This window comes from Anolis carolinensis, chromosome 4 (assembly GCF_035594765.1).
Source record: "Anolis carolinensis isolate JA03-04 chromosome 4, rAnoCar3.1.pri, whole genome shotgun sequence".
Lineage (NCBI taxonomy): Eukaryota > Metazoa > Chordata > Lepidosauria > Squamata > Dactyloidae > Anolis > Anolis carolinensis.
This window is the reverse complement of record NC_085844.1, coordinates 30717620-30744101: the sequence shown is the minus strand read 5'-3', so window position 1 is coordinate 30744101 and position 26482 is coordinate 30717620. Positions and strand designations below refer to the sequence as shown.

Sequence of the window (26482 nt, the reverse complement as noted above, 5' to 3'; positions counted from 1 at the left end):
CTCCCTCCCAAGGCCCGGACTGGGAAGACCCCCACCCCCTTTACCTCCTCCTCTTCTCGCGGTCTCTCTCTCTCAATCTCTCTCTCTCTCCCGGTAAGGCCTCCTCTTTACCTCCTCCTCCTCCTGTGAGCTCACAGGAAAGAACGTTGCCCAACCTGTCCCATCCTGGGTTTTCCCCACCTCTCTAGAATAGGAGGATTTCTCCTGTCACTAAACTTCTGCCTGAAACAAACATGGCGGCTGCGATATGATAGGCGGGGCTTGGCAGTAGTTGACCGGCACTGAAGCCCCAGAGAGAGAGAGAGAGAGAGAGAGAGAGAGAGAGAGAGCTTTGCTGCCGCCCACCCTCACTCTCTTGCTCTCTCACCCACCCACCCTCGCTCACTTATCCGGCAGGAGCAGCATTCCTTCTTCCCTGGCTGCAGGAGAAGAGGCAGCCAGGGCAACATGGCGAGCCCGGAGCAAGGGCCCAGCCGGCACTGATAGTGAAGGCTTCACTAGCTCCCTGGGGCTTGCACATAACAATTAAAATAATGTATAAATATTAAAATTAAAATAGTTTCCCTACTTCATGGATTTCCACTTATCGCGGGAGATCCTGGAACGGAACCCCCGCGATAAGTGAGGGAACACTGTAATTGGTTTTAATATCATCTACTACTGTTTATTATGTTTATTGTGTGTTGTTGTTTTAACTTTTGTGTTTCCAAATAGTGAAGCATTTTGTTTTAGTATTGTAATGTTTCAACGACACCAAATTGCTGCCAAGTGTTAGCTGCTCTGAGTCACTTAGCGAGGGAGAGAGGGTGGCATATAAAACCAAATAAATAAATAAATAGGAGATGTTCAATAAGATAACACTGAAGCTACGAAAAAGTGCTAAAGAAGAAATTCCCAAGCGACTACAAGTGGTATTTCCATTTTATCACTGCAATTTTTAAAAATAATTTAGGTGACTTTAAAAGTCAGCTCAAGAAACTCTCAAATTGTCCTTGGGCAAAGTATTTCAACTTAGTGGTAATATAAATTTTAAAATTCTTAATCCAAAGACACCCAACTAACTTAAAGAGAGTGAAATAAGTTGACAAAGACAGAGGAGAAGACTAAGCAAAGTTACAATGTAAAGATCAGCCTAGATTAAAGTATCTTCAATATTAATATACAAAAAGCGCCCTTAATAATGAACACACATTGGATGCATTATGAAAACAAATGCTAATTACTGGGCAAAGGGGACTCATTAACTGGTTATCTTTTGGAATATGCTAAATTAAGGCCATGTACCTGAACAGGACAGGGTAAGGATCATCTCTTTCAGGAGGTCCTGTAATACGTGCTGTTGTTGGAAAAGATTTCACAGGTGGCTGGATCATGGTGTGAGGAGCATTCTCCATCAGATGTAAAATTTCATCTAAAAAGTTAACGAGTTTCTCCACATCTCCTTCACTCATGCTGGAAGACTCCAAAAGGTTGTCCATATCCATTGGAGCTTCCACATCATTCTCATACTCCTGGCTACCTCGTTCAAGTCCAGCATCAGTGTCCTGCTCAGGCTCAGAATGATTTGGAAGAGGTGAAGAACTGTCTGCCAATTGGTCGCCAACCTTTTTCACTTCTGACAAAATCTCATAGAAGTGGCACTTCTGCAGAATGGCAGAGCCTGCGGTGACGACCCTCACAGTCTGGTCTAGCAGAATAAGCTCCAGGAGTCGCTGATAACCACTTTTTTCATGTCCCTCTAGGCCGCTCCTCAAAAACATTTCCATTCCTTCAGTCATGCTAATAACACTATCAAGAGCTTTGAAAGCATTGAGTTTTAAGGAAGAGGAGACATGATCTGCAAAGAGCAGTTCAAATAAAGAGTTAATTACCCCTGCTTGCAGGAGTCCAGTTATTGCTTGAGTTCCACATTCTACTAGTGAAGAAACAAGTTTTGTCCCAGCTTTAAGCTGACGGACATTCAAAGCAATTGGTTGTCTCAGGGCTACTTGCAGGTTTAAGGACTGCATTGTCCAATCAACCAACTGGCTTATATAATCTTGATTTGAATCTTTTAATTGCAAATAACTCAGTCCTTTGACTATTAAACTTGGAATTTCTTCCAAAGCAGTGACCCATTTTGCACCTCTGTCCTCCTGATATAGTTCAAGGAGTTCAGTGAATTTAATGGAGGCCTCAACTGCCCCAGAGTTTTCCTTATCCAGATCTGGCTCTTTCATCTTGACAACTTCCATCTCAAAAGTAGTTTTGTAGGGACAGCCAAAATACAGCAACGGCCCAAGCTCTCTATCAAATGGATCATACGTCACAGCTGGCACTCTGGCTAGATCTTCTGCAGTGTATTCTATGTCAAAGCTTGGATATTTGAACGTCTCACGTTCCAAGTCAGCGATCCCATCTTCATCACTTGAGATCTGCTCGTAACCATCATCCCCTGAAATGAAAGTTTCCAAATTATTTAAGCAAAATGTACATATATATGCTCTATGGGCTGGTAAAAATAAGGGTTCTTCCCTAATTTATTAATACAGGGGAGACTCAGCAATAAATAATTTAATCTTTAACATTTTTACAGGATCTTTTCTTAACAAATAACAGAACATCCCATTGATTGGATGTAGTGTGCGATACAATTCAAGTCACCCTACATTAGGGATTCCAACGGGGTTCTAATGATCTGCCTTTTGTCAAGACAACAGTCCAAAATTTTCCAAAATGAGAAGTCTACACATATTGGTAATCAGCTTCACAGCAAGAGCTACTTCCAAATAAACATGATCAGATTAAGACTTTAAATATGAATGACTAGCTTGTGTTCCCAATAAATCTGCAAACAAGGTTTTAAAAAAAGGGTAGTAGGCTCTTTTCCAGATGTCATAGTGAAAACCTCTTCTTTCTAAAGATCTTTTGCCCGTTTGAGTGCTTTGGTTCTCAAAAATCACTTCCTTATTTCCAGAAGCCTATTCAGTTCACAGGTGCATGTTCATCACTTGTTATAACCAAGTGATTAAGCACTACAGTTTAAGTAGCACAGAAAATTCACACATTCCAGTATAAAGTAAAAAACAGCTATTTTCTATTGGGGACAAATTACACATTCAGTAAAGAGTCTAGCATTCGGTAAATTAGTGATGCCAGTATATGACATATACACCAGTTTGAAATAACCCACAGTGACTTTGGTGTTTGTATACCTTCAACTTCCTCCTCTTCATCACCATCTTCTTCTTCATCCTCTTCATCACCATCTTCTACTTCTTCTTCTTCATCATCTTCATCCTCTGGAAGACTCTCTGTCTGACCATCTTCATCCTCTTCTTCTTCCTCTTCCTCAACATCCACCCCATCTTCATCATCTTCTACTTCTTCTGGTTGGTCTTCCTCTACTTCTGCTTCATCAGAGTACGGACCCTCTTGACGAACAGATGTTCGATCAGGAGAAATAGGCTCGAAATAATCCTCTCTGCGATCAACTTCATCATCTTTATCTCCAACCACTGAAAGGGTAGTTATTAAAAAGAAAATTCATGTGAAAATGTACTGTATACTATGATATGACAATAGTATGATGTGGTGTGGTAGCAGTTGTGAGCTTTAGAAAGCAGTTGTGCACATTAAAGTTCTGTTTAGAGCAGTGGTTCCTAACCTGTGGGTCCCCAGGTGTTTTGGCCTATAACCCCCATAAATCCCTGCCAGTTTACTAGCTGTTAGGATTTCTGGGAGTTGAAGACCAAAATATCTGGGAACCCACAGGTTGAGAACTACTGGTTTAGAGAATTCTATGGACTTACATAACATCCTCAAGATGCTAATAAAAGAAATTTTGAAAAAGAAATGTCAGTGTGCATGCTACACTTTAAAAAATTAGATTTTAAAAATAATAATTTATTTTTGGTCCTTCAGGCAAAACTAGCTAGTTCATTTCATAAATTGGTTCTCTGGTTCTGTAACCCCAAGGCATATAAGTATCAAAAAACTAATACAGTAGAGTCTCACTTATCCAAGCTAAATGGGCCGGCAGAAGCTTGGATAAGCGAATAACTTGGATAATAAGGAAGGATTAAGGAAAAGCCTATTAAACATCAAATTAGGTTATGATTTCAAAAATTAAGCACCAAAACATCATGTTTTACAACAAATTTGACAGAAAAAGCAGTTCAGTACGCAGTAATGTTATGTTGTAATTACTGTATTTACGGATTTAGCACCAAAATATCACGATATATTGAAAACATTGACTACAAAAATGGCTTGGATAATCCAGACACTTGGATAAGCGAGGCTTGGATAAGTGAGACTCTACTGTACATGATTGCCAATTTCTCCCTATGAGGATGGTGAGGATGCATCAGAGTATGATGGCCACTTCCCAGTGGTAGTTCAGTGGTGGCTATAAAACATAACATCCATGAAGGACTGGGATGAAGAAGCTCGTAACACATAGTTCTTTCCCTGTAGTATTCTCATAGCCCTGTGAGAAACCAGGTAGATCAAGATACATGGTGTGGTTCTAATCTAACAGAGACTTATGGCTCTGTAACAGAAGTCCTCTTTCCTCCTCTTTTCTTAAAAGGCAAATATAAAGAAAAAGTGATGGTGCCATGAAGATCTACTTACTGAAGGGTAATAGGATATGCTGAAGGAAATGCATAACACAACTTCCAGAACAACATAGCCCATCATGAATTTGTACATGGGATCCTTTTCACACATAAACTAGCTACACTAAAAACATGTGGCAAATCTAAGAAAATGTATATATTAGAAAGCTAGATTGGGTATAGCTCTTTATTGAGTCCACCTCTTACCTCTAATGTTATAATATATCAACCTGTCCAGAATTCCCCATATTCTAGCCTGACACTATGCAAGGCCACTACATACACTTTAGTTTACATGACATTGTTGCAGGGCTTATTTTAAACTGAATATTAAATCTATCAGCCACACAATCACTACAGCTACAGAAAATGTACTGCATAAAAGAAGAAATTTCATTTTAATTAAATTTGTCAGTTAATACATTAGAAAAAAACTCTGAACTTTCCCCCGTCAATATATTCACACATATAAATGTGCATGTATATAAGTAGATAGAAAAGTATAGAATATCTCTCCTATGTAAACAGAAGAGCCTTTTATGAGATGTTTTATTTATCTTTTTTAACCTCTGTGTGCTTTTTAAATAATTTTACACTTGTTTATGTGGCAATTTCAATTACTGTAAAATGTTATTGTGAAGGTTTTTAAATTGAGACCCTTCAAGAGCCACCTTGGATACCACTGTGGGAGAAAGGCAGTAAACAAGTGAAGTAAATAAACAATAAATACCTGATACAGGCATTGGCTCATCTTCATCGTCATCAGGAGGAGGAGGGCCAGGTGGGGTTCTGGGCCCTCTAGGTTGTGGTCGTGGAGGACTGCCATTGAACTGATCTTCTTTCTCTCCATCTGCTATAAAAAGGTTTTATTCAAAAAGGAATGTTGGTGAGGGTTTTCTTACTATCACAACTACAGGAGGGTGAAGATGCTGAATTGCTTTTAAAATTTTCTTTGGTGTAGACAACAGTGCTGGGAATGCCTCCAGTGCACATACTATAATTACTCCTTTGATGAAAACAGAAATGAAAAATCAGGTTCTTGCTGAATGGTTCAATAATTATTTTATTGCTCTGGCAGCACACACGTTAATGGCTGGAAGCAAAAACTCCAGCAGAAAAAAAACAGTGAACGACTAACATTTAACGATAGCTGAAAATACAGCATTTCTATAACCTAAACACTCTTTTTAATCATTACAAAGATGATTCTATGTAAAATGCTCACCGAGTTTTGAAGTTCTCTTCAAAGCTGTTTGTTGCTGAGGAGGTGGTGGTGGTGGCGGTGGCGGTGGAGGAGACTCCCTATCATGACTTACTACTCTATCAACGGAGCCATATATCGCCAGCGTCAGGCAGTTGTACCAGCCTCTTAGAACTAACCCATCAGTGTTGACCTGGTTTTTGAAGGAAAAGGCAAGAGATCATTAAAAAATCAATCCTGACTTGTCACTTATACTATTAAGTGAAGAGCAATAGGTCAATAAAATAGTCTATCATTATATTCTATTTGTTATAGATATTGCCACTTATTAGGAAAAAGATCCCCAAAAATAAAATACTTGAAATTTTGTAGCAATTCTAGAAGCCTCAGCTTTATATGAAAAGCTTCTAGAACAGAGCTTTCCAAACTGTGTGTCGTGATATGCTAGTATCAGCTGTAGTATGTAGGCATGTCACACAAACGTAAGAAGAAACCTGAGTCTATGTGAAATAAGCAAATCATATATTTTAAAAACATATAAATGAAAGGTTTTCATGAGACATGTTGTGTATCCCATATATTTCATTGTTACAGTTTATGTATGTGTCAGTATCTCTTATGAGAGGTCTGGACCTAGACACCATGGAGTTGTGCCTGCCTGTTCTTCCCTAGACAATGACTTGTGCCTCCTTATCTATACAACATCTAAGGAGAGCCCACCAATACAGATTCTTGCTTGAAGTGAAAATGAACATTCACATATTTAGGGGAGAAATTTGCAGCTCCCTCATACCAAATGTCTGTAAAGGGCTTCAATTGCTGCCAATTCTTCACCATCATGGGCTAAATCTCATTGTGATTTTCCCTATGTGATTTAAGAGACACTTTTCAAATAACGTCCTAGGCTAACTTACAGCAAACACAAAATTCAATAACATTTAAATATCACACGTCGCATTCAGCAAATCACCTGAACCATAACAAATGACTGAACCGGTTATTAAAACACTGGAGAACCTTTATGAAAAGAAATAAGCATCAAGCAAGCTATTTTGCGAAGGGCAATCTAAATGGCTATGGTTTCAACGTCATCTCTAATGATGGCAGAATTTAAAAGTGGGTTCTTAGTGGGAGCCTGTCCAGAGGTGCTCTTTCAGGCATTCAAGTCTCAAACCATTTAGGATTTTACAGAACTGTGTCTGCAGACAGAGTGGCAACTAGGACCGTTATGAACAGACTGTCAAATTATGTTCTCTATTGCTGCTCATACACAGTTTGATTTGTACAAACTAAGGTTTCTGCAAAGAACCGAATAATACATTGCAGCAGTCTGATAGAGATGTAAGAAATGTAGGGATAACGGTTCATTTTGTTCAGGAAGGATCACTTACAGATAGTGTTACAACACAACATATAACGTTGTACAAGCAGTAATCACCTTTGCATTAGGCCTGAAAATAATTGAAGAGTTCTCATCATACTCCAAGCTGTTAAATAGAAAAGACATATGTTGTAGATATTATAAAAATAATTTCCATCCTGAATTAGAATGACAATTATTTCTTATCTATATTTAGTGGCAGAAAAGAGATTCCAAAGAAATCTGATGATTCCCGCCTCAATCAAACTGGCACAAGGGATTAATCTGTATGCAGCGGATTGCTACTTCAGCCTACCTGAGAATGCTAAACCTACAAAACCTGACAGCATTTCTAATTAGAACATTTAACAAACTCTTCTGAACATTCCCAGTCAAGATCATATTAAGCACTGTCCTCTAAAGAAGAGATGGGCAACTACTTGAGGTCTAATGGAAGAACTCAACTCTCACAACATTTCTGTGGTCTGCACCCTCATGCCAATTTATTTAATAACTCAAAGTAACACATGTATCTACTAAGAGATTCTAGGACAAGTCTGCCATGCTTTTACCGACCAACCCAGAATGTTTTAGGCAAAGGAGGGGCCTTACATTAAATGAGAAAGAAATCTTGCTAAAATCATGAAGTTTTGAGAAGAGCTCCCTTATGGTCCAGAAACAAGACAAAAATAATGAAGAATCCCTTCCTTACTACCACCAAATAGCACAGATAATGCATTCCACTTCTTAAAAAAAAACTTTCAATTTTTTTGACCAACAGCTTCGGGGAGGAGCATGAATTCTTCACTCCTGCGTTCAAGTAGATCAGAGCCTCTTCATAGGTGACAATAAATCTATTTTCAACAAGTCTAATATCTGTAGACTGTACGTTTTACAGATTCTGGGCTAACTGTTTAAGAAAGAAGTTTATAAGTACTTACCTCCCCAGCCTGTCAAATACAGGGGCACTTGGCTTGCTGACATTGTTGAAAAACAGGTCCAACTGAAATGTATGAGGGGATGTTTCACTGGAAACAGAACCCAAATGGGGGAAAAAAGAAATTTTATAGGAACCCAATTAACAAATCAACTAATAGTCAATAGCCTCTATGGGAAAAAATCATTTTCAAGAGTTTTCAGTATTTCAATTACAAGGCTACTTAACTTTTGAAACTTTTTTAAAGATACGATGCCCAAGTTTGTCAGATTTTTCATAAAACACTAACAAAAACATGTCAATTATGTATACACTAACCTAAAGGCAAGATAAAACTATTGCTGATATGTATTTTTAATGCTCTTCAATATCTGAAAGGTCTCTTGCTTTATAATGATATAACACAGATAATTATTACAAACATTTTCCTAACATTTGAATCAAAAATTGGCCCTAATTTCTATAAACCTCAGCCTCAAACAATTTGAACCCATACACACAACAGTGAATGATAGGATCCCCCGGTCCTTTACTGTGGCTGTTGGGCGGGATGCAAGAGGCTGATGAATGAACGAAGTGGAAAGTGCTCCTGCTTCTCTCTTCCAACTTATTTTTAATCACTATGTGTCATAACATCTGGACTGAGCATACAAGGGTAAGCACTATCCAGAACTACCTCCAAACTATGTTTGCATATTGCAAATTTGAGCTCATAACTTTCTCACTATACTTTGTCAGAATTTCAAAAATTCAGTTACCAGCTCAACAGTCAGTTGCCCCTAGCCTTCTAGTTATGACTCCTACCTTCAATAGTACGAAGTTCCTTTTCTAAGTTCTCTCATGTTATTCTGAACTTCTGATCAAAGTAAAGCAAACCATGTGACTAGCAGTGTTAGATGAATCTGGAAGACCTGACATTACATGTCTGTCACAGACTTATTGCATAGTCTTGGGGATGTTATTATAGCTCATATTTAGCTTCCATCTCTGCAATGGGAATAGCAGCTTATGCCACAGAGTTGCGAAAAGCATCATCGCAAGACATTCCACATGGCAAATATATGTAAAAAAAAAAGATACTAATGAGTAACCTCTTTTAACATTTGCACTTACCCATAGGCTCTATTTTCAGGTAGGTTAGAATGAGCTCTTACTCCTGGAGGGATGACACGCACTTCATTGATGTAAACTACGCATGGAAAGCGAACCACGTCTACATTAGTACTTTGCTGGGGGGAAAATAATGGAGGTTGAAAAATCTCTTCATTTTGTTTCAAAAGCACTCTGAAGTCTCCCTGAAGGAAAATGTATGGCAAAGAGCCCAGACATTTTTCAAAAAGCAAACAAAGGTATGATAGTTTTATCAATTCATTTTGTATGTCATGTGTTGCTCACATTGCTTGCCATTTGTAATAGGAAAGGTAATCAAAGAAAATGACAGCTTCTGGGCCCTGTTTTTAAAGGGTGTGGTTTAACACTCATCCTACCAAATGTAACATATTGGTATCCCAGATTCTAAATTCAAAGATTTAGAATCGTTTGTCACCGAGTGAAGGAAAGCTAGACTATACCTACAACATACACCTTTGATTATTTTGTTGCCTGATTTGAACAATGTTTCTTAGTTTTAATGAAAAGCCACATCAATTTATCTTTCAGTTTAAAAAAGGTGTCACAATAAATCTACTGTATCTAGCAGCTGTACTAGTCTGGTCACCTTACACAATGTAATATATTGGGGGGGAAATGCCCATGACACTTTGTGGTTGAAAATAAACAATCCCTTTGCTCAAAACTGAACACTGAATTCACCCAATCCTTTCCTGCAAGGAACAAGCCAAAATACTGTTGTCATGAAGTAGGGATGGAAGGGCCTAGTTTATAGTAATACATTTAGTGAATAGATCACTGATAACATGCTGTAAGTTTAAAATTTGCTGAGCATGCAATTGATAACTGTAAAAAGACATAATACTACCAGACATCACAACATTCAGCCTGATCATATTTGAACAATTTAATATACTGAAATCCAAAGAAGTACTCATAACATGAATCACATGGCATGTTTACCTTTCAACAATAAATAAGACACATTTAAAAGTACAACTCTATTTGTAAACAGTTTATCTGATGTTCATGAGAATATGGGCAACTACATTCTACCTATTAATTCTACCATGTATGCATTTGGCTGTGAGAAAAGTTGCTTAAGTGGCTACACACTTAAAGCCATAATGATCCCCAAGCATCTTATGTCATTTTATTGTTGCCGCTACCTCAATACAGGATCAAGCAAAAGATTTCCACTGGTTCCATTGTTGAAGCGCAGAGTTGCAACGTTGCTTAAAGTTTATTTTGTAATTCTGCACCACTTGCCTACTACTGGAACCTCAAATTACATTTCTGTATAAAAAGTTCACACTGCCATCCCTGTACAGGCATGCACTACTTGAATAGTCAAAGTGAGGAGTTTGTGACACTTCTTTACTACTGAGAATCTTTAATCTTGTTAATGGTGCATATATTTTGGGAGGGGCGAATCAGAACTATATGCTATTCTGTACACTGGGCTACCTCTGGACCAAGTTTGGGAATTACAATTGGTTCAAAAGACAGCAGACAGACTAGTTACAGGAACATCATACACAACTATGATCAATTGGGGAGGCCCTTCTCTTGGTCCCATCAACCGCTCAAGTGTGATTGGTGAGGACATGGGATATCCCTGCTGGCCTTCCAGAGGCAGGTCAAGACCTTCTTCTGCCATCAAGCATCTGGAGAAAGATAGGGGCACGCTGGTGGAGAGGCATGGGTGGGACTCAAGGGGGGTAGTTTTAAATGCCAAGTGTATTAATTATATTTTAACCTAAATCCACACTGCAGTATTTGGATTTTTTTAATGTATTTATTTTGTTTTAAACTGTGATCGAAGTGTAGGGATGTTAGCTGACTTGAGTGCCCAAAGGGAGAAAGGTGGGGTATCAATAAAGCAAATAATAATAATAATAATAAATATATTATCCCATATTAAAGTCATTCCACCAACTGTCGATTTCTTTCTGGGAAAAGTACAAAGCCATGGTTTTCACTTTAATGCCCTACATAGTTTGGGTCCAGGTTACCTACATCAGTGTTTCTCAAACTCTGTTTCTCCAGGTGTTTTGGACTTCAACTCCCAGAAATCCCAGCCAGCTTACCAGCTGTTAGGAATTGTGACAGCTGAAGTCCAAAACATCTGGAGGAGCACGGTCTGAGAAAACCTGATCTACAGAATCACCTTCTCCTGCACAATCTGCCCTTTAGAACACGGAGGTCCTCTGGCGGATGCGGATTCCAACCAGCCAGAACCCAACTGGTGACCGTCATCCAGAGGTCTGTGTCATTGACTGTGGAACGCCTGCCAGAAGAGATCCGACCACTAAATAAGGTATCACAATTTAAGAGACAACTGAAGACCTATCTTGTCTGGCAGGCATACCCAGCCAATTTTTAGCTATGAATTTAAACTTATATTTTATTGGTACACATGATGTGTTTCAATCCTGTGTTGTCTATGCCTTTTAATGATCTCAGCTCCTAGGTAGAAGCAAATCTGAAAATCTGCTGTCCTGACAGGCCTCTGGAGAATACTTATGAATTTTGATGATGTTGCACCATGTCTCCAGCCTTGGGGAGAGGCAGGTTACAAAATTATTATTATTATTATTATTATTATTATTATTATTATACTATGTAACAAGATTTTTGTTGCTGGGTTATAAATATCACTTCCTAATTGATTGTATCATAAAAACACAGAAAAGGTTTATTAAACTGCACTTTTTTTTTGGATGCTGTGAGTTTTCTGAGCTGTATGGCCATGTTCCAGACGCATTCACTTCTGACGTTTCACCCACACCTATGGCAGGCATCCTCTGAGGTTGTGAGGTATATTGGAAACTAGGCAAGGAAAGCTTATATATCTGTGGAAGGTCCAGGGTGGGAGAAAGAACTCTTGTCTGTTGAAGGCAAGTATGAATGTTGCAATTAATCACCTTGATTAACATTGAAAAACCTTGCGGTTTCAAAGCCTGGCAACCCAGTGATTCCGACCATGAAAGCCTTCGGTAATGCAAAAACTTTGTTTTTGCGGGACATCCTGCAGCACATTTTGCAATAGATTTTCAACAAATATCTCATAATCCCCTCAACCAATTCAACATATAGCAGCCACAAAATAAAAATACTTGGAGTAGAACAACTACTTTCAAAGTTAAGTACAGGACTGTAGATCAGGCGTGGGCAAACTTGGGCCCTCCCTCCAGGTGTTTTGAACTCCCAACTCCCACAATTCCTACCAGCCTCAGGCCCTTTCCTTTTCCTCCTCAGGCGCTTAAGTATCTGGAGGGAAGGCCCAAGTTTGCCCATACCTGGTGTAGATGCATCCTGAAATCGCAATCTCAAATCAGAGCTATCGTTAAGAATGCAGCAATCAGATCCCGCGTGAAAAGAAATATTAAAGAGGCGACAAGAGGGGGCGGCAGAAGGATGGGCGCTGGCCCCGCCCCGGGAGGCGCATGAGGGCCACCCCCGGCCGAGAAGCGACCACACTGACGGGGCCCCGCCGCCCTCCCCTTCCTCGGAGGTCCCCTCCCAAAGAGATGAGAGGGGCCTTCGCGACCCCCATTACCTCTGTGCTCTGGTGCTTGAAAGTGTCTAAAAATAGGAGCTCCGTTGTTGTGTCCGCCGCCATCTTGCGTCGGCGGACGCGCCGAGGCTGAGGGGGCAAGCGCTTCCGGGGCCAGGGAAACGTTCGCGCATGCTTGCCATCTCTGCTTCAAGACAGGGCTGCGCATGCGTGGCATCTCTGCGTCGCCTCTGCAGTGGCAAAGGGGTTCTTTGCTCTCTATTGTGATTCAGGTTCGCTAATAGAGGGAGCAAAACGGAGGGAGGGAGTCAAATGGCTCAGGAGTTGATATCCAGCCTTACAGCTTCAAAACTTGGCTGCTTCCTGCCTGGGGGAATCCTTTGTTGGGAGGTGATTAGCTGGCCCTGATTGTTTCTTGTCTGGAATTCCCGTTTTTGAGTGTTACTCTTTATTTACTGTCCTGATTTTAGGTTTTTTTGTTCATTTTCATGGTTTTCTGTTGAAATTGTCCACATGCTTGTGGATTTCAATGGCATCTCTGTGCAGCAACCACCTGACATGGTGGTTGCTAGAGTGGTCCAGCATTTCTATGTTCTCCAGTAATATGCTGTAATATGTTGGTTCATCAGGTGTTCTGCTATGGCTGACTTCTCTGGTTGAATTAGTCTGCAGTGCCTTTCATGTTCTTTGATTTGTGTCTGGGCAATGCTGCGTTTGGAGGTTGTGGTCCCTATGTAGACTTGTCCGCAGCTTCATGGTATACGGTAGACTTCTGAAGTGGTGAGAGGATTCCTCTTGTCCTTTGCTGAACGTAGCCCTTGTTTTATGTTATGTACTCAAGAGACAAAATAAAGTAGACTTTGGTTAAATAATATATTTGGTTTGCTCAGAACATTCATGTATTCTGCATACAAAGGTACACAACTTATCAGTCACAGATATGTTTGAGATAGTTTCTGTGCCATCCAGTCAAGAACATCTCTTAGTATAAAAACCAGGCAATTGATTGCAAGTCTGCAATCTGAGCAGTCCCAAAATCTAAAGTCTGTACCTGTCTCAGAGCGGATTAGGTGGTCTGGAGCCCCTCCCACAACTTCTCGGGAAAAACATAGAGCAAGGAAAGAAAGCTGCATATCAGAAAATACATACAATAAGCAAGCAACAGGATTATAGGTAAACAAATTAGTAGACAAGGCTTGAAGAGAGTTGTAATTTCCAACAATCTGATGTATTTAGGAGTGGTTTTAAAGGAATTGTAGTTTTGTAAGATTTTATAAATGCTATATGTGACTGAAGATCCCATCTGCAAAGTGCATACAAAGGTATAGATTTAAAAAGCTGCCATTGCAGCCTGAGGAGTAATTCACATGTCTATCCTCCCTATTCTTTCACACAGCATTCTTACTTTCACTTGTAACAAAGAGTTGAGCCAGTGTCTGCCTAGCGCATCCCGCAAGTCAGGGTCACTTGAAGATATTGAACTCTGGTTTATTCCAGTTTCCGCTGTTTTGCACCTGTTTGCTTGCTTAGTAATAGAGAGCCAATCAAAATGTATTAGGTAAGCATAGACCAATTAAATGGACAATGTATTAACACCAATCAAAATGTGCTTTTTGGATTTCTGTAAAACATTGCGACCCCATTTTTCGGGCACAGCAGTCTTTTTATGCCTGAAGCACAACTGCCACTATTTGCTTGGCTGGCAAATAAAGTTCTTGGTGTGTTCCTTCCACGCTGCCCTCCCAAGTCAGAAGGGGACTCCTGAGAACGTGTAAAGTGCATGCTCCTTCAGTTTTAAAGTTTTAGTGTTTTATTATAGTTTAATGTATGTTTTAGGACGTGTGACAGCAACTACTAATATGTGGTTTTAAATGTTTGAACTTTTATTATGCATGTTTTTATTCGCTGTAAGATGCCTTGGGCCTTTAAGTGGGGAAAGGCGGGGTAGGAAATTCCATAAATACATAAACCTGAAAGAATAAAACATCAAACGGACACAATCGGCTCTTGGTACCTGCAGATTTAAGCATCTACGTTTTGGATTTTTTAAAAGCAAATCTTGATTTTTGTCATCCACCAATCAATTTATCTATCCATCTATGCTTATGTAGGTTGGTTTGTACCACAAAAGCCTCTGCATCAGGCATGGGCATACTTTGGCTCTCCAGGTGTTTTGGACTTCAACCCCCATATTTCCTAACAGCCGTAACAGCTCTGGTGTGAGCTGGACCATGAGGTCACAAAGAGTTGGAAGCAACTGAACGAATAAACAACAACAACATTAGGGGAGAGGATGATGGAAGGAAGGAAGGAATGGGGAAAGGTGTGCAGGAAGAGAAGGAACAAAATAAAGACATTCTAAGGCAGGTCTTTGTAGCCTTGCCAAACTACAGATCCCAGGATTCCAGAGTCTTGCGCCATAACAGTTAAAATGGTGTTAAACTGCATTCATTCTGCAGTGTAGATACACTCCAAAATGCAAGTTCTTATACTAGTCAGTGCTACAACACACACATATACAAAGAAATGTTGCTGAGTTACAGTAACGTTAATCCCCAATTGCCAGGGAATTTCCATTGTCTGCCTCCTTCTGTTCCTTGTTCAACTCAGTGGAAATGCCAGGAGCAACCAAGTGTGTTCTGAACTCACAGCTATGCTCCCAGTTGGATATGCAGAGGTAAGTGCACCTCACCCATGTTGGGGGTCATTTCCAAAAGGAAAAAAGCATTCAAAAATGGTAAAGCAGCATCAACAGCATATCAGAAGCTTCTAGTGCCAGCAGTAGAGCTTCTGAGCTTAAGCAAGCAACTCAGGAGCAGAGTCAAGCTTTAAAAAGTTATAAAAGACTATTCAAAGAGCTACATTGCTAAATAAAGTAAAACAGGGCTTAGCTATCTAACTTACTAATTCACAGCAGACATATTGTCTCTCCATGCTCACAGAAGAAGAACAAAAATTGAGAATTCTGAACTTTGCCATGTGCTCAGATACTTTGAATGGAAAGCAGAATGCCCCTGATGTATCACTCTAACCAGCTAACTCATCTGCCTATCTAAGTCTTTGATGAGGACTTCAAACTTGTGGCAGGATGTGGTTGAGATCCAACACCCCAGCAGTGAATTTAGCAATAGTTAATTCACAAAAAACCTAACCTTCTCTTATGTGAGTTCTGAAAATGTGGATGTTCCTCTCAATTCAAGAAACTTATGCTTAATTCAACTTCTGTGGATCAATAGGATGGGATTGATGGGAGCTGCCGTCCAATAATAATTGATGGAGAATTTTTCATAGCAATAATAAACACATTAAGTTTTTCTTTGTTTTCTTGTCGTACTGCAACAGGCTGTTGTGAGACAAAGATTTTTTTTCTCCTTTTGTTAAAGGAGACTAGGACTCAATGGAGCACTGGGTTCAAGAAAGGAGATTCCACCTGAACATTAGGAAGAACTTCTTGACTGTAAGAGCTGCTCAACAGTGGAACTCTCTGCCTCAGAATGTGGTGGAGGCTCCTTCTTTGAAGGTTTTGAAACATAGGCTAGATGGCCCTCTGTCTGGAGTGCTTTGGTTGTGCTTTTCCTGCATGGCAGGGGGTTGGGTTGGATGACCCATGTGGTCTCTTCCAACTCTTTCTATGCCCATTGTGTTTCAGATGCAATTCCATACATGACCGCACAGAAGAAGGGGAAATCAAACTGGAAAAGTGTAGTTTCTCTAGCGGGCTGTGCAAACTCCCAAAACCTTTCAATGAGGAGAGATCTGTGTCTTTTTCATGAATGGCGTCCAGTAGCAGAGCTTTTCTTTCTTTCTTGGAATTAAAGCCCCTCCCCGCCTGAAATTGGCCAGCCTGGATCTGGAGTGCTGCCAATGAGTCCTTCAGTTCGCAGCCTCTGCCTCCCAAACCGGATCAGCCAGTCTGACGAGCGCTTCAAGGCTACCGACTGGGGCGCTGGTTTGGCTCTGGCATCCACCTGCCTTACTGGCCAGGTTTCCCAGGAGAATCATACAATTGGAAGAGACCCCAAGCGCCATCCAGGCCAACCTCCGGCTCTGCAGAAGACAGATCAAAGTACCCCCGACAGACAGCCATCCAGTTTCTGATGAAAAACCTCCAGAGGAGAATATTCCACCACAGTTGGAGGAAGCATATTCCACTGTCCACCCTATAACCTTCAGGAAGTTTTCCCAAAGTTTAATGTATCTCACCCAAGTACTAACCGGGGTTGCCTGTGCTTAACTCCCAAGATCAGACATGATCTGGTGCCTTTAAAGTATTTAAAATATAGAGGAGACCTGGCATTACTCTCAGAATCCCCCAGCCACCATGTGCAAAATCCTGGAAGTTAGACCCCCCCCCAAGAGGACATTTGCTTTTGCCATCTTCTAAGGCTGAGATTGTGTGACTTCCCTACGGTCAGGTTTCCATAGTCAAGAGGGGATTCAAACTCTGGCCTCAAGAATCATTGTTCTATACTCAAACTGCATTACTCTTTCTTTTAAACTTTAAGCCACGTTTTACTCTTGGAGGTTGTACAACTAAGCATGCCCAGGCCAACTGTAGCTATGCATTCACACTCCTCTTGGGGTGCATCTATACTACATAAATAATGCAGTTTGATACCACTTTAACTTCCACGGCTCATAGCTATGAGATCCTGGAAGCTGTAGTTTGGTGAGGTACAGCACTCTTTGGCAGAAAAGGCAAAAGACTTTGTGAAGCTACAACTCCATAGCATTGAGCCATGGCAGTTAAAGTGGTGCCAGTCTGCATTAATTCTACTGTGTGGATGGACCCTTAGTTACCTGGAGATAGTGTGACTCTACAGTGTTGTGTAGCGGTTTGTGTGGGACTAGGTCTTTGGGTGACCTTGGGCAAATCACATTCTCTCAGCCTCCAAGATAGGTAGTGTCAAATCTATCTGATTCTTAAAAATCAGAATTAACTAGAAGGAATGTATCAACAACTTGTAAAGTAGATAGAGAATGGCAATCAATGTGTGATTACTTAAAAGTAAGACCAACTGATTTCTGTACAATTTATGTCTGAGGAAACATTCTTGACAAATGACTGTGGTGCACCTTAGTTTCTAGTAAAAATACTTACAAATTCAATACTCAAAGCCTGATGTGTGTTCCTAACCTTATTTAGCAACAGCTTCACAGTTCCAATGTCACCGTACTTGAGCTGTATTGCACAAAAACTAACCTTCAGCTTGTCTCCTTGTAAGATCAGAACTTTTCTTTTAATAGACACTGATGCTTGGTTTTCCTCTCAGTTCTCCCATCTAAAATACAGTATTCTAAAGGCACCAGATCCTATCTGAATTAGGAAACTAATCTGAGTCAGCTCTGGATAGTATTTGGATGGGAGTCTGCAAATGACTACCAGGTGCTATATGTTATATTTCAAGCGGAAGAAACTTGCAAAACCATATCTGAAGTTTAAGTTTCTTCATTGCTTAAGAAGAGCCCTATTTGGGGCGGGGGGTCACTATATGTCCACAGGTGACTTGAAGCTACATATTTACAATAATTTTACAAAGTGGACAATAACTTTTTAAAGTTGTTACAAGTCTTCCACAAGATCATGCCTGTAAAGTGCTCTAAAGACCTAGACATTCTTTACTATTACCATATATCTGCTTGAAGTTTACTAGGTGTAACTAGAGTTTTGACCCTTCAATTATTATGGCTCTATTCAACAATCTTCAAATCTGTCATGTCATAATCTGGCTTGCTGTAATTAGTATCAATTCGTGTATTTTTTGTAATTAATATTACTAATAATAGTTTGTTAGTATGTGCCTTCTGGTCAACTCTGACCCTATTCTAGGGTTTTCTTGGAAAACTTTATTCCAGGAAAATGTTTCCTTGCCTTCCTTTGAGGTTCAGAGTGTGTTGTCTTCCTGAGTCCTACTCCAACAACATATTGGCTTGCAAGTACTATTGCTACTATTACAGGTTAAGTATTCCATATCCAAAATGCTTGGGGGCAGAAGTGTTTTGAATTTCAGAATATTTGCATTTACATAATGAATATCTTGAAGATGGAGCCCAAGTCTAAACATGAAATGTATTTATGTTTCATATACACCTCAGAGAGACAGTATGTGTAGAGGTTTGAGCATTGGTTCAGATCCCTGTTCAGCCACTAAAAAGCCTTGGACAAGTCACACTCTTTCAGACTCAGAGAAAGGCAAGCATCCTCTAATAAATCTTGCCAAGAAAACTCATTATACAATGGCCATAATACAGAAAACACTTGAAAGCACACAGTGTGCACACTGCAGCATCAAAAAGCAAAAGTGCCACTCTCTCAGCCACCCCTGAAGACAATTTTGGATGTCGGATTTCCAAGTAAGATATACTCAGCCTATACAGTAGTTTCAAGACCTAGATGAAGAAAAGCAAGACGGTGTTTGCTCTAGTGAAAGAAATTATCAGAGAGACACATTACCCTGGGCATCCTGGTTGATGGTGTCTTGCTGTGAATCAATATAAGTTTGGTTTTAATAATTGAATTAATCATATTTTAGTATTTACCTTTTGTATGTTTTAATGATATTGCAGTGGTTCTCAACCTGGGGTACCCAGATGTTTTTGGTCTACAACTCCTAGAAATCCCAGCCAGTTTACTAGCTGTTAGGATTTCTGGGAGTTGAAGGCTAAAAACATCTGGGGATCCCAGGTTGAGAACCACTATTGTAATGCTTTTAAAATTATGTGGCACTTTGGGCCCTAATCTTGGAGGAAAACGTAGGGTATCAATCAGCTGTTGATGATTTATAACCCATTTATATAAACCAGGGTTGCATCTACCCTGTAGGATTGATGCAGTTTGACTTCATTTTAACTGCCAAGGCTCAAGCTCTGGAATCCTTGGAGTTGTACAAAGTCTTGAGCCTGCTCTGTTGATGAATGCAGAGATTTCACCAAACTACAAATCCCAGAACTCCTTAGCCTCGCACCATGGCAGTTAAAGTGGGGCCAAAATGCAATAATTCCACAACATAAATAGATAGAAGTCTTGGTTGATGATATAAGTGGGATATAAACCATCAGCAGATGGTGTAGTTTTATAAGTTCTTTCAATTTCCCTGCCAAAGAGTGCAGAGACCTTTTAAAACTACAAATCTCAGGACTCCATAGCTTTGAGCCATGGCAGTTAAAGTGGACTCAAACTAATGATGCCACAGTGTAGATGTGGCTTTCACTGATGATATAAGCGGGATATAAATCACACTATGTAACACAATTTTTGATCCTGGGTTATAAATGTCATTTCCTAATTGGTTCTATCATAAAAACATGGAAAAGGTCCATTAAACTGCAAAAACTTTGTTTTTGTGAGGCATCCTGCAGCACATTGATAATTTTTCAATGAATATCTCAGTCTCAACCAATTCAACATAGTTTGTGGCAGCCATAAAAACAGTGTCTGGTATATAACAACTACTTTCAAAGTAAGTACTGTACCACACAATTAGACAGGAAATAACACTTTCAAACCAGGGATAGAAGATTTTTCAAATATTGCTACATAGTGTATAGTTTCATAAGGTCTTTCACCTTCCCTACAGGGGTCTCATTAAAATACAAATCCCAAGACTCCATAGCCTTGAGCCACAGCAGTTAAAGTGGGCTCAAACTGCATTGAAGCCACAACGTAGATGTAGCTTTGTTGATGATATAATTGGGATATAAATAATCCACAGAGAATGATGTAGTTTTATACGTTCTTTCACCTTCCCGGTGAAATAATGCAGGGACCAAAATACAAATTCCTGGACTCTGTAGCCTTGAGCCATGGCAATTAAAGTGGGCTAAAACTGCAATGATTTTACAATGTAGACTTAGCTTTGGTTGGTATATCATGATTTATACTCTGCTTATACCATCAATAGATGGGGATGTAGTTTTATAAAGCCTTTCACCTTCTCGGCCAAAGAATGCAGAGTTTGCCAAGGGGTCTACCAAGGTGCAGCTCCCAGGGATCCATAGTCTGGAGCCTTGGCAGTTAAAGTCGGGTCAAACTGCACTGATTTCATGCAAGGGTCTGGAGAACAAGCCCTATGAGGAGCGGCTTAAAGAACTAGGCATGTTTAGCCTGCAGAAGAGAAGGCTGAGAGAAGACATGATAACTATGTACAAATACCTGAAAGGAAGTCATAGGGAGGAGGGAGCAAGCTTGTTTTCTGCTGCCCTGCAGACTAGGACTGGAACAATGGCTGCAAACTACAGGAAAGGAGATTCCACCTGAACATCAGGAAGAACTTCCTCACTGTGAGGGCTGTTCGACAGTGGAACTCTCTCCCCCGGACTGTGGTGGAGGCTCCTTCTTTGGAGGCTTTTAAGCAGAGGCTGGATGGCCATCTGTCGGGGGTGCTTTGAATGTGATTTCCTGCTTCTTGGCAGGGGGTTGGACTGGGTGGCCCATGAGGTCTCTTCCAACTCTATTATTCTATGATTCTATGATCCCAGGTGACGGCTGCTCTTTTCTCTCGACTCTTCCTCTATTGCCGGTGTCTACCTGCATTCAAGCCCAATGAAGTCCTCCTCTTGGCTTCCTCCTCCTCCCTCCCGCCGCCACGTCCCTCTAGCAAGGAGCCAATGGGGCGGCGGGCTCAGGTGTGCCTCTCCTGCTCTCACCTGTACCACGTGGGGAGGGAGGGGGCAGGTCCCCGCCCTCCACCCCGAGCAGCCATTGCGTGCCTCCGAATTGGCTCCCCTGCAATTAAGCCCCGACCTCGCCCCCAAACCCCAAAAGGGGCCGCGCGGGGCATGCGCCTCTTTCCTCCGAGGGCAGGCGGGCGGCGAGGGCTTCTTGGGGTGGCCGGGTGTCCCTTCCCTCTCCTTGGGCTGGTGGCTGCCACCGTCTCTGGGTGGGTCTTCCCGACTTGTGGGTGAAGGTCGCTTCCCCTTCCACGCGTGGGCGCGGGCTCCTTCTCCAGCATGACCACGTCTCCCGACTACCTGGTCGTCCTCTTCGGGGCCACCGCCGGGGCTCAGGGGCCTCTGCTGGGCTCCGACGAGAGGGAGCTCATCCAGCTCCTCTGGAGAGTGCTGGACCTGGCCAACAGAAAGGTAACCCGCCTGCGTTGGGGGTGCGTGGGCCACTTTGGGGGCGGGGGGAGAATGCAACGCCACTTGGGTCGGGCATTCTGGAAGTTGCAAAGCTCTCAGGAGTTTCGGGTTTGTTTCTTCCGCCTTTTTCCTCCTCTGGACCAGGCATGGGCAGACTTCGGCTCTCCAGGTGTTTTGGACGTCAACTCCCACCAATTCCGTCTGAGGGGGGGAAAGGAAAGGGCCTGAGGGTGTTAGGAATGGTGGGAGTTGGACTCCAAAACACCTGGCGGGACCAAAGTTTGCCCAGGCCTGTGCGGGACATATTTGGTGTAACTTTTGGCACCGACTAGGCGTTTGGGAAAAGTTCCTGGAGCGCCCAAAACCCTGCTTGAGCTGAGGATGTTGGGACCTGCAGTATCTAAAAGCTTATCCTAGGATTTTATCTTACCATCTTTAGTTTATTATCTTTCTATCTTTGGTTTAACCCACATTATATTCATAGGAATGACTCCAAGTTTGAGAAAAGTTCCTTGACTTCAACTCCCAGAAGCCCTCAGCCGCGGGTTAAGAATGTCGGAAGTTGCTATACTTTTAAAAACTTATACTGGGCTTTTATCTTACTATCTTTAGTTTAACTCACATTATATTCATAGGACCGACTCCAAGTTTGAGAAAGGTTCCTTGATTTTAATTCCCAGAATCCCCCAGCCACTTGGTTTGGGGATGTTGGAAGTTGCAGTACTTCTAAATGCTTATCCTAGGCTTTTCTTTTACTAACTTTGGTTTAACCCACATTATATTGGGGTTGTTGTATGTTTTCCGGGCTGTATGGCCATGTTCTAGAAGTATTCTCTCCTGACGTTTCGCCTACATCTATGGTAGGCATCCTCGGAGGTTGTGAGGTATGGAGAAACTCAGCAAGGAAGGTTTATATATATCTGTGGGAAGTCCAGGGTGAGGGAAGAAGTCTTTTCAGACATTATATTCATAGGACCGACTCCAAGTTTGAGAAAGGTTCCTTGATTTTAATTCGCAGAATCCCTCAGCCACTTGATTTGGGGATGCTGGAAGTTGCAGTACGCCTAGGTTAAGAATGGTGCCTCCATATGTGTTGTTCTGCCTTTCCCTCAGTCTTGGACTCAAGGCGGTTCAGAACAATGGAAGAAAATCACTTTTACATGGCAGACGTTCCCCCCAAAAATGCGTGCGCGTGCTCGTCCAACAGCGAGACTGATTAGTTGAAGTCTGCGTGTATACATTGGTATTCACGAATAATATAATTACATTATAATATATTATGTTTAATATACTAAATTATAATAATTGAACCGGTTTAAACCTACTGTTGCCCCTGCGCTTCTCGCCTGGTTGAAGCAACAGAGGCAAATCTCAGAAGTTTCTCTTTGAATTCATTTGGCGTCACTTCTCTACTATGGGAATGTTTGATCTTATTGAGGGTGTGCCTACATTTGTGAGGGGGAAACACAAAATAATACTAATACCACCACCAATAATAATAATAATAATAATAATAATAATAATAATAATATAGACTTATAAACTGTACGCAATTATAAATGACTAAGGGTGTATACCAAATGCAAAAGTTTTTAACAATGACCTACTCCATAACTATTCCTTCAGAGTTTTTTCCAGTAGGTTCAAATTTGAATGACTTCAGAGGCAGTTGAAGTCAATAAAAGGGTGTGAGGGGGGGGGGGGAGTATAGGCGCGTCTATACTTCAGTTTAAATCACTTTAAATTGTCCTGCCTCAATGCTATGCAATTTTGGAAAATAAATACACTTTTGCAAAGTCTTGAGCGCTATTTGTCAAGGAGTGTTGGTGCTTCACCAAACTACGGATCCCCCGATTCCATAGCCTCGACCCAGTGCCGTTAAAGTGGTTTCGAACTGCGTTAATTCGACAGCGGTCTTAAAAGAGAGGAGTTGCAAACCACCCTTTCGAGAAGGCGAAACTGGGATAACCATCTGGGCTGAAACTGCGCCGCGAAAGGCCCTCAGCGTCTGACTGTGGCTGGAAGGCGCCCAGGGGGTCTCCCCTTCGGACTCTGGTTTGGCCGTGGAAACGCACCCCGGCGGCTCCGAATTGGCTCCCATTTCTTGTGCGCCATTCTCCCTCGGTGCTTAGGGCGGGGCCCCGGCAGAACAAACCCAATTAGACGTGCCTACTCCGGAGTAAGCGGTGTCAAAAGGCGTTGGCGTCTCCTGAACAAACCCAGAGAGGGAAGCAACTTAGGGAGGAGGAGGAGACCCTTTTAATAAACAGTTTGGAGACAGGGCTGGAAGTCAGTCAAGCCTTGTGAGGAATGGCTGAAGAAGCTGGGTCTGTTTAGTTTGGGAGAAGAAGGCTGAGAGGAGACCAGATAGCCATGTTTACATATGTGTTGTCGAAGGCTTTCATGGCCATGTTGGGCTGTATGGCCATGTTCCAAAAGCATTCTCTCCTGACGTTTCGCCCACATCTGTGGCAGGCATTCTCAGAGGTTGTGAGGTATATTGGAAATTAGGCAAGGGAGGTTTATATATCTTCGAATTTCAGGGTGGGAGAAGGAACTCTTGTCTGTTTGAGGCAAGTGTGTATGTTGCAATTAATCACCTTAATTAGCATTGAAAAGCCTTGCAGCTTCAAGGCCTGGCTGATTCCTGCCTGGGGGAATTCTTTGTTGGGAGGTGTTAGCTGGTCCTGATTGTCCCCTGTCTGGAATTCCCCTGTTTTCGGAGTGGTGTTCTTTATAATACAGTAATAATAATAATAATAATAATAATAATAATAATTTATAACTTGCCTCCATCTCCCCAAGAGTGGTTCACAGGGGGACCAAGCCCAAAAACCAACAATAAAAGCAGAACACAATAACAACGTATACAATTAAAACTGTTAACAATAAAAAGCTTCATAAAATACATCAGTGGATATCAGAACAAAAGGTGGAACTACAGTAGAGTCTCACTTATCCAACATAAACGGGGCCGGCAGAACGTTGAATAAGTGAATATGTTGGATAACAAGGAGAGATTAAGGAGAAGCCTATTAAACACCAAATTAGGTTATGATTTTACAAATCAAGCACCAAAACATCATGTTATACAACAAATTTGACAGAAAAAGTAGTTCAGTATGCAGTAATGCTACGTAGTAATTACTGTATTTACAAATTTAGCACCAAAATATCACGATGTATTGAAAACACTGACTACAAAAATGCGCTGGATAATCCAGAATGTTGGATAAGTGAGACTCTACTGTATTAAAAATTGCAAGGGAAGGCAGGCATGTGCAAAAACACAAGGTAATAAAATTGGGATTAGGAGGAAAGTGCTGGAGATTAGGGCAGGAGATTATTTACTGTCCTGATTTTAGAGGGGTTTTTTTTTAATACTGGTAGCCATATTTTGTTCATTTTCATTGTTTCCTCCTTTCTGTTGAAATTGTCCACATGCTTGTGGATTTCATTGGCTTTTCTGTGTAGTCTGACATAGTGGTTTACATATTTCAAACCCACATTTACATATTTCAAAGGATGTCACATTGAGGAGGGGTCAAGCTTGTTTTCTGCTGCGCTGGAGACTAAGGCTGCCTCTACACCACGCATAGGTAAACTTTGGCCCTCTAGATGTTTTGGATTTCAACTTCCACAATTCCTATCGGCTGTTAGGAATTGTGGGAGTTGAAGTCCAAAACACCTAGACTGAAGTTTGCCCATGCCTGTTCTAGATGCACCTTAAGACATGGAGAAATGGATTCAAATTGGGAAAAGAGGTTCTTCCTACATTTCCTGTCAGTGGAGTATTCTGCCCTCTCTGAAGGCTTTTAATCAAAAGCTAGATGGGACTGCTTTGATTGTGTCACCCTGCATGGCAGAATGGGCCTGAATTGGATGGTTCTTGAGGTCTCTTTCCACTCTGATTCTAGGACAAGAATGAACTCCTATTTGCCATCTGCCTTATATTGGGGAAATGATACAAGGCAGGTTGAGGAAGAATTGACCTTTTTCTTTCTACTTTTCAATACTCATTCTTACTCCCTTTAATTCATTGGAGGTGGGAAATCTTCACGAAGTGTTGATTGGGCCTGATCAGTTGGAGTTGACCCAGGAGTGCCAAGAAGTGACCAATATTGCCGAAGAAAGCTTGACCCTGGCCCCGCAGCTGGAACAGGCGCTGAGACAGGTAAAGGGGCTCTGGACTTGCTCTTCAGCCCTTCCTTCACCTTTTCTAAGCTCAACTATATTTTAGAAATGTCACTTTTTGGGATTACAATGCCCAGCGTCCACCTAGGATTCCACACACTGCTTTTGTTTGGGCTCCACTGCTTGAAATAAATACTCAAAATTGCTGGGTCTTCATGGGCAGGGAATGCTGAGTTACATACAAGGTACATCTACACCAGGCATGGGCAAACTTTGGCCCTCCTGGTGTTTTGGACTTCCACAATTCCCGGCTTCATGTCCCTTCCTTTCCCCCCTCAGCCGCTTAAGGGACGTGAAGCCAGGAATTGTGGAAGTCCAAAACACCAGGAGGGCCAAAGTTTGCCCATGCCTGATCTATATAGTAGAAATACTGCTGTTTGACACTACTCTCATTGATGTGTCTTGATACTATGGAATTACTGGAGTTGTAGTATTACAACATCTTTAGCCTTCTATGCCAGCTCGTGGTGGTGCTTCA

The 26482-nt window shown here is 41.4% G+C and overlaps 2 protein-coding genes across 5 annotated transcripts in view; one reads left to right on the top strand and one right to left on the bottom strand.

Moving 5' to 3' along the window:
• The window catches only part of virma (vir like m6A methyltransferase associated), a 31751-nt gene extending 18863 nt beyond the window's left edge, over positions 1 to 12888 (bottom strand). Inside the window, exons 1-8 of one of the 2 annotated variants that reach the window (XM_003219509.4) lie at positions 12772 to 12888; positions 9213 to 9328; positions 8104 to 8190; positions 7241 to 7289; positions 5827 to 5995; positions 5332 to 5454; positions 3195 to 3497; positions 1285 to 2434 (exon numbers count right to left, since the gene is read on the bottom strand). In XM_003219509.4, the coding sequence (XP_003219557.2) occupies positions 1285 to 2434; positions 3195 to 3497; positions 5332 to 5454; positions 5827 to 5995; positions 7241 to 7289; positions 8104 to 8190; positions 9213 to 9328; positions 12772 to 12834 (2060 nt within the window). In that variant the 5' untranslated portion in view covers positions 12835 to 12888. The remainder of the gene's footprint in view (positions 1 to 1284; positions 2435 to 3194; positions 3498 to 5331; positions 5455 to 5826; positions 5996 to 7240; positions 7290 to 8103; positions 8191 to 9212; positions 9329 to 12771) is intronic. The other variant, XM_008108374.3, reaches the window with a different exon arrangement.
• An 8512-nt stretch (positions 12889 to 21400) lies between these two features.
• Positions 21401 to 26482, top strand: part of esrp1 (epithelial splicing regulatory protein 1) — a 44744-nt gene continuing 39662 nt past the window's right edge. For 2 of the 3 annotated variants that reach the window (XM_062980168.1, XM_062980167.1), the window contains exons 1-2: positions 21402 to 21810; positions 25856 to 25984. In XM_062980168.1, coding sequence (XP_062836238.1) covers positions 21679 to 21810; positions 25856 to 25984 — 261 coding nt within the window. In that variant the 5' untranslated portion in view covers positions 21402 to 21678. Of the gene's footprint in view, positions 21811 to 25855; positions 25985 to 26482 lie in introns of all 3 variants that reach the window. The other variant, XM_062980169.1, reaches the window with a different exon arrangement.